The following is a 13,274-nucleotide window of genomic DNA, read 5'->3' on the forward strand; positions in this document are numbered from 1 at the left end:
TTAGAAAAATAAGAGTCCTTCTGATATTCAGTGGTGTTTTCATCCCTCATATGATGCTACACAGCTGCAGACTAGATTGGTTATGAGCATTTCATTAGCTGGTGTTACACAATAAATGCATGTGTGTTTGAGTGCTACTTTCTCTGCTCACTGTATCTATTGCAGGGCTGTTGCATTAGATTGCATTTGTTTTGTTATTCCTTTGTGAGCATACTCAGACTGTAGGTTGCTACATCATACACTGTTAAACAAGAGTTTAACAGTGTATGATGTATGTATTATGTTATTTTTAACCACAGATGTGCTCAGATTGTGCAGAAACAATAAGAGCTGATGTCAAAGGATTAGACTCGCTCTTATTTTGTATACTTTGTGACTGCCACTCAACATTATTTTTATTTTTCATGAATTGCAATTTACATTTTAATGTTTTTATGACCCATTTATTGCTGCAGTGTCCCAATTTACCCACAGGGAATATTAAAGTTTCATTTTACCTCATCTCATGTGGAAGGTAAACAGACTCATTAAGCAGGTTGTGATCACTGTTGAGCAGCACCACAGTGAAGGTGACACATTGCAGAAGCCCATCACACCCAGCACAGGGAAATCAGGCCTCCCTCCAGGGAGAGGCTGCTGGCTGCTGCATGACTCTGGCTACAGGTGCAACAGAAGCTAGTACTCATGAGACCCCATTTATTTCTGCAGCCACACACACTCTACACATAGCACACGCCTACGCATTTTTTTTTTTTAAATTAAGGACTGGGTTACATCTGCATACCTGCTTTCCCTTAGAGTCAGTTTGGTTTTGAAGCTTTCAGCACACTCCTCGGCACATTGAAATGCAAAAATACCTGCTTATGTGGGGTTTTCCTTTTTGTCCGTCAGTAGCTTTAGGTAAAGAAATGCTTGATTTAAAAAAAAAAAAAAAGATAGGCATGATCAGAGACGGTAACTGAAAAGACATGCAGTATGTGCCATGAAACAGCCCTCTGTCTTTAGTCTGTCCTAAACACTGCTGCTCCCTTGTGGTGGAGCCTCCCGGCTAAAACACACCCACAGCACTTTGTTCTGTCAGTATTGTTAAGCATCAGTAGTAATTGCCTGTTCAGCCGCACAATTGTTACTGTGATGGTTCTCCACCCAAAAAACAAGAACAATACTTTTTTTAAAATTATCATTATTATTATTATTTTTTACACCAGCTGGGTTTCCCCTCTCTCGTTTTAACAAATGAAACAGCCCGTCGTCTTGCAGAATCACATTAGCTGAGTGAAAACTGTAAGAAGCCCCCGGTGCTGTCAGGTGCAGCGAAACACACAGGGAACCCTGTGGACTGAGGTGAACTTTCCAAAGATCAACTTGTCACAGTGACTCAGGAAACATCCCAGAGGTGAGCCGTGGGTGACAGCTGCTGTCGCTCCACTGGCACAGGTAAATGCCAGAAGCCCCACTTGGAAACAGTGGCTTGCTGACACGCACACACTAACACACACACACGCACACACACACACCACTGTGTCTTAAAAGAGCCTAAAAGGAACACAAGCAGGTTTAGGATTAGTTGCACTGTCACTGCAGAGAATAGAGTAAAATGACACAGGATTAATACATTTGAACCTTTTTTCTCTCATATACACACACGTACTTAAATGTATTCACACACAAAGGCACAGGAGGTTCAGATAGACTCCTTCACTGTGATTGTTGAGCATAAACAGAACAGTAATACTACTATTGTGTGTTTCTTCCTGGAAAATGGATGAAGTTGAATAACAGTTGTCAGACGGCAGCATGATACACCATTATTACTGCATAAAGGCCTAAAATTACAGTAACAATGAGAAATAAGTATTTAAATGTGCTAAAAATGTAGATCTCTCAAGAATTCTGCAAACCCATTTAAAACAAGCCTGTTGTGCAGTTCATCTTTATCTCTTATCCGGGTGCTCTGTTCATCTGTAAGCGCGTCTAGATGTGTAATATCATGAATCATTGTATGTGGTGGTTAGATGTACAGCAGATGTCGGTGTCTGGTGTGTTGCATTTGCTTTCTGCAGTTTCCTTATGTCTATTTTTTTTAAATTACATAACATGATGTAACAAGAAAAAGCACAAAGGATGTAACCTAAAGAGAAATACACACACTCACACAAAGAGCTCTTGATCTTCTTTGAGATGTAAAGATTTGAGGTCGAGTGGAGCGACCCTGTGGAGTGCGTGTTGATTAGAAGCACAGTATTGATTCTGTACATTGATCCTTCTCTTATCTGCTCTTATTATTCTCAGACACAAACATCTAAATCTCACTTGCCATAATTCAGCGGCTGAATTATTCCCTCTGTTGTAGAGTTTTCTCACATCTGTCTGAGGGGAGAGGGTTTGAAATACAGAAAATTAAATATAAATAAATGAGTAAACAAATAAGATATAAAGTATAGTTCCAGCAGGAAGTGATTTTTCAAATCACCCCTTACACCCTCTCTCTACCTACTTCCACTTCACTTGGATGTTCACATGGAAGCTCCACTGCACTTAGTGCATTTTGGGAGAGTAGAAGTGGGTTATGAAACCCTCTAACAGCGAGTCTATATACTCCTCTCTCTAGATGTGTTCATTTGATTGTAAAATGCAAAAACCAAGCAGCTTACAAACATTTGAGTTGAAAATGAGAATATGTAAAAAAAAATAAAAAATAAAATAAAATAAAATAAATTAAAATAAAATTCCACCAAGCTTTGTGGTAAGTTTTACTCTCCATAGGCTCAGCCCTGCTGTGGAGTCCGTGTAATGAGTCTGCCACCTCACTGCCCACACTGTTGCTTACACAGCCTGTTATTAGTGCTATGTATAATCTGCTGATACGAAACCATGGTTACGACAGGTCCTGTTTCCGCCGGAGGCAGGGAAGTTTGTCCTGAAACTTGCATTTGTAGCCTACACCTTAATGAAGGGCTGCTTCATTCAGCTTTGAGTGTGTGGTGGAGTGGGAGTGGGGAAGGACCGGTTCGAGAAAGGCCCCGTGGTTTCATTATCCAGGTTTTGAGCTGTAGTACTGAGGAGGACCACCAGGTGTCTGTAGAGTAATAGGGATGTTACAGAAGCAGATCTTTAAAGAAGAAGGCAGAGTGTTATGATTTTCCTTGGCCTCTTCCTGCTCTTCATACTCTGCATAACAGGTGACAGCACTGTGGCTGTGGCCCTGTCACCTGCCCACTGTTGTGCTGTCCTTAATGCATTTGTCACACACACACACACACACACACACACACACACACACACACACACACACACACACACACACACACACACACACCTCCATGCTAAAAGCAGCACCAGCAGGCTTCAATGCAGCTGTCACCATGCTGTGAGCAGCAAGGTGTCAATCAGTTCAGTACATACATGTGTGAAGATTAGATTACAAATAGAATAACATACACAGAAAACACATGAACAACATGTTGTGTGCACGTATACATGGGGCACAAACTGGTCTGTGTAAGCTTCGGTAAAGGCCACAGTTCAGTTCATCATTCACATGTTCTGTTTTGAGTTTCATCACCACACTTCCCAGAAGCTGTTAAGGTTTGTTATGAGAAGACCTTGACTTACAGACCGGTTTGAGTCACTCTTAAAAACCTTCTGGATGCACTTGTTGCCTTAGCAGATATGTGAGAACCACTTCAGCCTGTGTGCATGTAAGCAGACCAATTTAACAGTAACAGTATATCAACTAAACTGGGCTCTAAAACGAGTCAACAAACAGGACTGAACTCACACTACAGTAAACTGAACTGTGACAGAGACTGACTTATACACTGCACAAAGCTGATGTCAACACAAAAAGATTATCTTCCAAAACAACAGACATTTAACACGGCTCATTGTACAAGTGATATATATTTATATTACAAAAAAGAAAGAGAAGAAAATGATGCTAATACACTTTTAAAATGGCAGAACTTAAGTGCTGACAATACAACATTAACTAAATGTGCACACTTCATCTAGAATTTCTGTAAAAAATTGTAAATAACGTAAAATCAAATAGTGGTGGTTGTGTTACTATGTGGACGTTGCCTGTAACTGAATGCAAACCTAAATGAGTGAAAAGGTAAAATTATAGTGAAAGGAAGGAGAAATGGTATCAACCAATGTTTGTCTGGCTGTTGGCGTGGCCATCACAGTAACTTCAGGCAGAAATTACATTTTGATTCACACTATAGATGCTTTAAATTCAGTGTATTTCTGATGTCGGACTAAACTATGAATTGTGTACGAAGACTTTTAGTGAGGCTCAGAGTATTTCTTGGAAAAGAGAAGTGAGAACATGTTAACACTGCCTACATTTCTCCCTGTACTGCTCCACCTACAGTTATGCTGATGATGTTTTTATGGATGATAATGATTAACAAACATGATACCTTTCTTACTAACCGTGTGTTGCTCTGTGTCTGACAGTAAAGGGGAGGCAGCAGCTATCGAGACAGAGCTACTGAAGGACTACAGGTTTGGACAACAGCAGCTGATAGAGATCTGGGGACAAGCATGCGCCCTTGCCATCACAAAGGTCTGTACACCTTCTGTCCTCCATACCTCCTTTGTCTTTAATCTGTCAGTCTTTCCCTGTAGCTTTCTTTTTTTTTCCTTGCTTTTTTATCCCTACTTTACTCTAAGTACGAAGCAGAACACAGCACCAGGCAAACTCTTTTTTTCCATCCATCCATATTTGAGTGGTCACAGGCTGATCCAGCCCCGTACTATCACTATAAATCATGGCTGAGACAAATAACATCATTTCAGGATGTTTATATAGCAGTTTTGTTTTATTGTGAAATGGACCTATGCTTGAATGGGCTGTTATGCTTTAAAAGCTCTTTTCTTTGGACCATTAATCCACCGGCACCAAGCACTGAACAGTGGTTGCCATTTACTGTGATGTGTGTGTGTGTATTTTAGCTCTTTCTAGCTTTACTGTAACAGCAGCAACTCCAATTTCTTTTTCACATATTTTGTCATGTTTTCCATTAATTGGAGAGTTTTATCTTTCCTTCTTTGCTGCTCTGTCTTTGTGTTGCAAATGAAACAGCAAAGTTCAACACGACAAACATTTAAAAACCGTTTGAAAATGTCACAGCGTACTTTTTCTCCATCTGTCCTTTCACCAATCTTGTAGCTGTAAGGATTAACACAAATTCAATCAGTCCTCTTCTTTGACAGAGCTTGCCTTTTTTTGCAGAGCCACAAAATGTTTTTGGAAAAAATGGCCAAATCAAAGGAAGTCATGCAAATTTTTCCAATTACGCCCCTTTTCTGCATAAAACCCTCCAATACAAAACCACTGTTACAAGCTCAAGTCAAATAAAATCAAACTGTGGCCTCGACCAACTCACTCCTGTGCAAATCCGTTTAATAGCCTAAGCTGTGTATCACTCAGCAAACCATTTTGAAAGCTCACAAATTTCATCTCACCTTTTCATGAAAATTTTGTCTCTGCCTCAGGACTCGACACAAAACCAAGCAATTTCCCAGTGTGACTGTTCGATTGTTAAAGAGGGCAAAAAGTCACAGCTGCTGCTGCTTACACTTTCCAAATTTGCATTAACTTCCATAACTGATTATTATGTGGAGGAAATGTTCTAACTTTCTGTGACATTTACTTCCAAACATTTGAGCTGCTCACCTCGGGGCAGAACACCTGAGCTTGCTCTGAGCTCAGTGCTCCTCAACCACACCGGTCCAGAACCACAGCTCCTCTTCTCTGGTGTGGTTGCAGTTTCATTGTGCTGTGATCTGGACTGTGTCGAGCTGTGTGTGTGTGTGTGTGTGTGGAGGGTTGTTAGGAACACATGTGGTTCCCTTTGACCAGACCACTGGCTTGGTTTAATGCCACACTGGTTTCCTTAGCGAGCTCTTCAACAGGCTGTGATGAATAAGAGTCTGAGCTACAAGACACATGAAACCTTGCGTTGCTGTCAGGAAGAGGGATAAAGAGAAAGAGAGGGAAAGAGACAAAGACAGAGAGAAACATACAGAAGCAGAAACACTAATGTGTTACAAAAAGACACTGATAAAAGTGGTAACAGCAGTTTGGTGAAACACTTCTAATGTCTAGCTTTGAAGACAGCTAAATATCAATCTAATGTCAGAGATATAAACGAAACTCTAGTTGATTTGTGGTTCAATTAAAAGAACCAGTGTGACCACAGCTGCTGATCTAGATGAAGCGCTTTAGTATCTTTCAGCTCACTGTTTTGGTTTCCCCACCCACAACTTTACTTTAGCGGGCAACTTTTTAAATGACAAAGTTCACCCACTGATCTCAACCCAATGCTACCTGCCCAGCAAAAACAACAGACATGCAATGTTAGCAACTAGCTAATTGAAAGTCTAGCAGCTAAAAACCCGGATATTTCCCTCAGAGTTTGGTGGAGACCAAACTTGTGCTAAGTCCCTAAATAGGCAACTTTTTGCAAACATGTGCGTCATACAAATTTTATACATTATTTTAAATTTTTCAACAGAAACGTTTTAAAGAAAGTGAAATGTAAAACGAGGAACATGAGAAAGAAAAAAGAGAAGTAAAAGCTGAGACAGGCAGAGTGGCAGCATCAGTCAGACCTCGAGACTTTGTGTTCTCCCCTCAGAGTGTGTGATTAAACCCACCACATCCACTTCCCCTCTATTATCATCAGCCACTGCTGGCCTCATGCCTGGCTCTTCACCACCAGCCCCAACAGCATAGCCTTACTAGAAAAACATGGCCTGGACGCTGTGGATCGCTGCTGCCCACAGCCGCCAGCAGCACGCTACCGCTTACATTACATCACTGCTATTTAAGGAAAATTACAGTAGAAGGAGATGCAGACAGTCTGATTTCACTGATTTCACTGCAGGCCTACAGCTGCTGGCTTCCAAGTATACCACACAGGCAAGCATGTGCTCAGTCACACACATGCCTGCGCCTCTGGTTGCCAGATAGGTTTTAGGTTTTCTGTAAGTAATCCGTTTACTGCTCCAGCAGCCACAGCCACCAGGCCCAGACTGTGTGTGTGTGTGTGTGTGTTTCTGTATCAGTCATCACCTGAGTGCAGACAGGAGACGTTTTTGTTCCCACACGGCAGTAAATTAGCCTATAGTTTACAGGAGCCCCTGGACTTTCATTTGGTCTTTGAGTACAATATTAACCCTGTGAGACCTGAACTATGAAAGAATGGTCAGAAAATTCTAATTTTTCAAATATGAACTCTTTATTTGTCCCTTTGACAAAATGTAAAAAAAAAATAATTACAAAAATAAATTCTAATTATATTTTTTGTTTGTATCACACATGTCAAAACATTTGGAAAAGTGAGGGGGGTCCACCAGGAGTCAGTATACGAGCATAAGAGTTCATCTAAAAGGGTTAAATGCAAAGTTTATGCTTGATGGTGATGCAATGAGTCCCAGAAATGTGGGTATCATATATGATACGTACGGGCTCACAGGGTTAAAGGCACTATTTTTCTGCATATGTGAGTATATTTGTGTTTTTAGGACCCTGATAGTGTTTTCTCAGGCTCAGTGTGTTTCAGGTTGATTGGAGGTGAAGGCACATGTGTCTTTAACATTTATTTCAAAGGGGTACTCCCTTAGAGACCTTATTGCAATCAAGACAGCTGCATTTTTTAGGTGTGTGTGAGTGTGTGTGTGTTTGGTTTGCCGTGAGACATATTATACTACTGGCTGTCATGAAAACGACTCTACAGCAAACTAAAAAAAAAAAAGTCAGAAGTTCTACGGGGGAGCAGATGAAAAGAAGCAACTAGATCACAAACCTGCTCAACAGATGCAACAAACCACCTGTCTGCACTTACAGAAATCTTCTACGCATCAAAAATATCATAAATATCTCACACACCAGAAAACATTTGAACAGGTTTATTAGCCTGAAACCGAAACATAACACGTTGTCTCTCTAAAAAAAATACTGTGATTACATGTCATTTGATGCCAAGGCAGTATAAACTTTATTAGAACACGTGACGTTATTTTGGAATTAAGTGTATGAAAGACTCACATCAGGATATTTCAGCTGAGATAAGAAGGAGGTGAAGTTGTCATCAATATTGGCTGAAAATCCATGAGACTTTAGTGTCTGTGGCCAAGCTACCGCCTTTTTTTTAGTATGTTACGCATCAAAACGTATGAAGACTTAGGTCATACTTACAAGTTAGTTTTAATAGGGTGATTAAAGTTGTCACGAATTTCAGTATTTGCGTGAACATTGCCCCGGCAGTCCTTCTGTTTTCCATTTAAAAACGAAGTACCACCGTCAACAACGCAGACATCATGAACGGAAACCCATTAGAAATGGTCTCTGTTTCCTCTTTTGCTAATTGCCTTCACCCACTCAGTTATCAGTTTTAAAGCCCACCATTAGAAACAATGGCTGATTAGGACAGAGATGCGTCAGAGTATATTAAGCTTCTGCAGAAAGTGAGATGAGACAAATGCCTCAAAACAAATCAGAGTGCTGCTTGAATTGATCCAGCCTGGCTCACCTTCAGCAGTGTGCGGCTCTAATGGTTTCTCCAGCAGAATGAAATGGCTCCAGTGCTGATATCACTGATCCTCCTCACTCCCCCTCACTGGTCCTCAGCACTTGGAGAAGAGGCCATTAAACCGTCTAATGTGAATGGGTGTTCGCTGAAACACACGATGGCGTCCAGCAGACACGGAGCAACATTAGAATTAATTCAGAGTTGTGTTTCTGTCCACCAGATGGATTTGAGTCCAGTATTCACTCTCCTTTTAGCTCAGTTTTGGTTTTCACCATCTCCCGAGGAAAACAACTTTAGCTCACTCGCTAACCTTTTCTGTCTGACACCTGGCACTGGGCAAGTAGCATTTAGTGAGTCTATCAGAGGAAATCTGCTGAAAATCGCTTCCTGATGCATGTGGGACAAGGGCTGATGGGAGCAGAGCTGCGGGCCCCAAAACCAAAACAATAACCCTAAGTAAACCAAAACATGCTCTGTTATTACACATAGTTACTCGATCCCTTGTTAACCAAACTGTTGGTTGGTGCAGCTTTAAGTCTACCACATCTCTGCTTCTTTAATCTCTTGATGTTGTATTTTAGTCTACAACACTTACTGTACAGGAGTGCGTTCACAGCAGGGGGCAGCAGTTAGTCTTTAATAGCTGGTTCAAGTAATTACAGTTAACATTTCCCTCTGGGGAGCAGGGCAACACAGGAAGCCTGACATTATACCACACATGCACACAGTACATACACATAATCACAGAGAGTGCCACTGTAAATTAACTCAGTGAGGTGTGTCATTAAGTGTCATTAAGACCAGGTTACACAGTGTGAAGCTCACTAAGAGCTTGTCTGTCTCATTAGATATGAAAATGAAAGGCACTGTCCTGTTTTACCGTTGTCCGCTTTTAGTTTCTATCTCCTGTGTCTCTTTCCCTCTCAATCACTCCCTGCCCCTCTTTTCTAATATTACCGTCAGCCCTCAGCAACCACAACACTCTCTCCTCCATCTGATTGAGTCTGTCTGACGATTTCTCAGCTGAGTTGTTATGATAGAGATAACGGCCGCTGTCTCTTCTCCTGGATTTCATCACTGTAGTTAATGCGCTCTGAGTCTTGTTATATCCAATTATCCAGCGTTGGGAATGGCCTATTTCTCCATGTGAACTTTCTCCTGTCGTGAATACATTAGTGGAAGTGGAAGTTAATGGGTTTAATGCGCAGTGGAAGAATTTTGGCCTATTTCAGGCTCATCTCCAAATTTTAGAGGCCAAGGATCAACAACAGTGGATGAACCAGCACAAAAAGTTTTAATCTGAATTATGTAACACTTACATTACAACCTGCAAATTATAGTGTAAGTAATTTGTAATTATGGCGCACTTATAATAACAATGATGTACAATAATTGTAAATAATTATAGGATACAATAAAGGGCTTCTGGAGGACGAAAAGTCTTGTAATAATGGGGCAACAACTTTTAAATTATGGTGTAACTACTTTGTTAATTACAGGATACAATTACAGGGTGTTGTGATGTTGTTATGAGAAAACGCAAAAAATTATATTTTCTATTTTGAGGAACTTCTGAAATCAATACATACTAAAAGGAAGACACAAACAAAAGGTGTAGCTAGCCTATAAAATGGGACTAAATTACATCTATAGATTCAAAGATGTATTGTATTAAATTCTTTGGATCAACCACAACTATGTTATTGTGGCCTGTAATTATTTTAAATGAATATCTGCTAAAAAAAAAAAAAAAGACAAAGTTAAATAAATATTCATTTATGTGTTCCAGAGAAATACACAAAAGGTTATTCACTATCCTGTAATTCTTTTATATGTGCCCCATAACTACAAAATACTTGCACTGTAATTTGTGGACTATAATCTAAAGTGCTACTCTGAACTACAGTCCCATATCATTTATGACGGTGATAAAACTGGGCTAATTGGTTTTGCGGCTTGTGTTCTGACACACATTCATTGGGCTCTAATTGCCCAAGATTTCCAGAAGCCCTCAGTTCAAGTTCTTCTAGTTTACGAAATTGTGCTGTGACCTTAACAGTGATGAACAATCATTCTTGTATGATGTATTAATGCTCGATCATAATGTGGCAGTGAGTTTTGTGCTTTGAACAATCCGTGGAAAATGAAGCCAGACACCTTTGGGGCTTTCAGTAATGACCATGACTGAGTATACACACATAGACACACACACACACAGACACACACAAGGCACTTCTGTTTAGGTGCTGGAGATGGAAGAGTAGCCACTCAGGTTGACAGTTCCGCAGGCGTATACCTGTCTCGTTTAAGAAGGTGCAGGGTGATTTACAAGGGAATGTGCGGCCAGTAAACGAGGCAGATGCCAGCGGCCCGCTGCAGCAGGGGCCGAGACGGAAAGTGTGTTATATATACGGAAGCATCCCGCGGCGAGGACACTGGTATTTTTTCCACTGCTGCCGGGGTTATTTTAATGAGATTGGACCTTTTCTCATAGACGGAAGAGACAATGGAGCTGGTGCCATTTCCACCCGTGTCTGGCATGTCTGGCATGCTGCAGTGAGGCACTCTGAGTATGATGGAGAGGCCGAGGCACAGATCGAGTGACCTGCCATGAATAAGATGCTTGAAGTCCAAGGGATAATACTGAATACTGATGACAATCTATCTTCCTCTTGTTTTTGTCTCACCATTGTTCTCTCTCAGTAACCCTTTCTATTTTCTCCCCTGTACATCTCTTCTATCCCCATGTCTCACACCTTTCCATTCGCTCAGTCATCAGCTTGTTTCTAACTCTTTGTCTGCCTCTCCTTTTGTCTCTCCACCAGGCCTACCCTCTCGGCTCTCTAGCAAAGAAGCAGCCAACAGTGCTGGTGATCTGTGGTCCAGACCAAAATGGCTCCATTGGCCTGGTGTGTGCCCGACACCTGCGCATATTTGTGAGTAAACTACTGCACAAAGTGCGTTACTGTAGCCAACCGTAATACAGTGCCAGAAAGCAACTTTTCAGCAAAGTAAGTGCCTACTATATATTCAGCAACAGAACAAATGATCCCTTGTAAACACAGTCTTGTGCTGACACAGCCATTTAGATGATATCACTATAGAAGAAACAATCTTAACGCACAACCAGACTAACAGGGGATGCCCTATACAGGCCCTCTGCGCTTTACAGAATTTCGTTTCAGCTCCTGTAAATGGCTCGGAGTAGTTATCCCATTACCCTCTCTGCAAGGGCTCTCAGACAGCCATGATATCATGCTATTGTTACTCTCGTTAAAGCTGTCTGCGTCTTACGCTGGGCAGCCACGATATGATGTCATGACCATGATGTCTGCCGCATACTGAGTGCCAGTACAAGACAAATGGTTTCTGGAGGCAGGACTCCTCCGAACACATTACAGATCATGACCGGAGCTGAGAGAGCATCTTTTGTTTTAAATGTAGGGTGCTGTAGTCCTGACCCAGTCTATGACTTTATTTGAAGGGAAATAATAGATATGTGTTTTTGGGATCCTTGGTTTAGAAAGGAATGCATCTATACACTTTACCATATGTGTGTGACATGCTAGATTTACAGTGCATTGATAGTTCTGATTAAAACCATATTAGACAGACTTTGTTTAAGCGGGCCGATGGCTGTCTGTGGAGTCGCTCTCTCTCTCCCCTCCCACCTCCCGCTCTGTCTTTTTCCCTCTTAAGGCCAAAGACGAGGTCAGAGGTCAGCTCTGAGGGAGATATATCTTACCCTGGCATTCCAGAAATGAATAAGGAGCTTCTCAAGAACTTAACCTGGAAAACCTTAAACTAGTTGAGCAGTGATTCCCACTTTTTTTTTTTTATACATCTTTAATGTGTTTTGTCTATTTTATATCTTTTTTTTTCTTTGTTTCTAATGTTTTTACCATCTGCATCTGTCATTTCTTGTGTGTTATTGAAATGTGCTGTATAAATAAAATTTTATTATTATTATTTTTTAAGTGACTGCACACTACAGTAGGTCGACTGGGACCACACTTGTCCGCGTTTGCTCTAACTTCAGAAACTTGAGTACTTACTTTGGACTGTGAACCTGGTGTAAGAGTGTATGTTTTTCACGGTGCGATGTGATCCCTGTCAGCAGGAAGACACGCACGCATACGAGCGAGACACAAACATGAACACACACACGCGTGAGTGCGCACACACACAAACACACACATGGCCTTGAGCCCCTGACGCAGAGCTGTGAATGTGATTAGACAGAGCATAGAGACGAATGATCAGCTGCAGGCGAACGGGTCAACTTGCTTCTCACGTCACTCCAAGATGTCCGTGTTCACAAAATCGGGTTGTGTCTAAGTCTGTTGTGCATCTTTGATTATTTCCACCGCTGTGTAAACGGAAAAACATACGGAAGACACAGATATTCCTTGATCAAAGCTAATACTGGATGAGTACAAAAAAGCATTAGTTCCGTTGTATTGTTCGTATTACTGTAAAACAAGTGGACATGATGTGATGTTTGGCCCGTTACACATGCTCTATAGACAGTCGTTGCATGGAAACTTCACATTTCCGATGCTAGTCATGTTATAAGTAGCATGATCCAAATGCAACTCCTCTTCATTTTATACCTCCACAGCTTTGTCATTGCACAGGATTAAAGTCTGTCTCTAACAAACTGGAGCACACAGTCTAATGGGTGTAAAAAAATAACATTTTGATGCGCGTCTTCAAAGTCTTGTCCCT

General features: G+C 41.2%; 1 protein-coding gene across 1 annotated transcript in view; it reads left to right on the forward strand.

Moving 5' to 3' along the window:
* Positions 1-13,274, forward strand: part of yjefn3 (YjeF N-terminal domain containing 3) — a 67,195-nt gene that overhangs the window by 50,281 nt on the left and 3,640 nt on the right. Inside the window, exons 2-3 of the mRNA XM_041041115.1 lie at positions 4,465-4,573; positions 11,372-11,482. Coding sequence (XP_040897049.1) covers positions 4,465-4,573; positions 11,372-11,482 — 220 coding nt within the window. The remainder of the gene's footprint in view (positions 1-4,464; positions 4,574-11,371; positions 11,483-13,274) is intronic.

This window comes from Toxotes jaculatrix, chromosome 6, assembly GCF_017976425.1.
Source record: "Toxotes jaculatrix isolate fToxJac2 chromosome 6, fToxJac2.pri, whole genome shotgun sequence".
Classification (NCBI taxonomy): Eukaryota; Metazoa; Chordata; class Actinopteri; family Toxotidae; genus Toxotes; species Toxotes jaculatrix.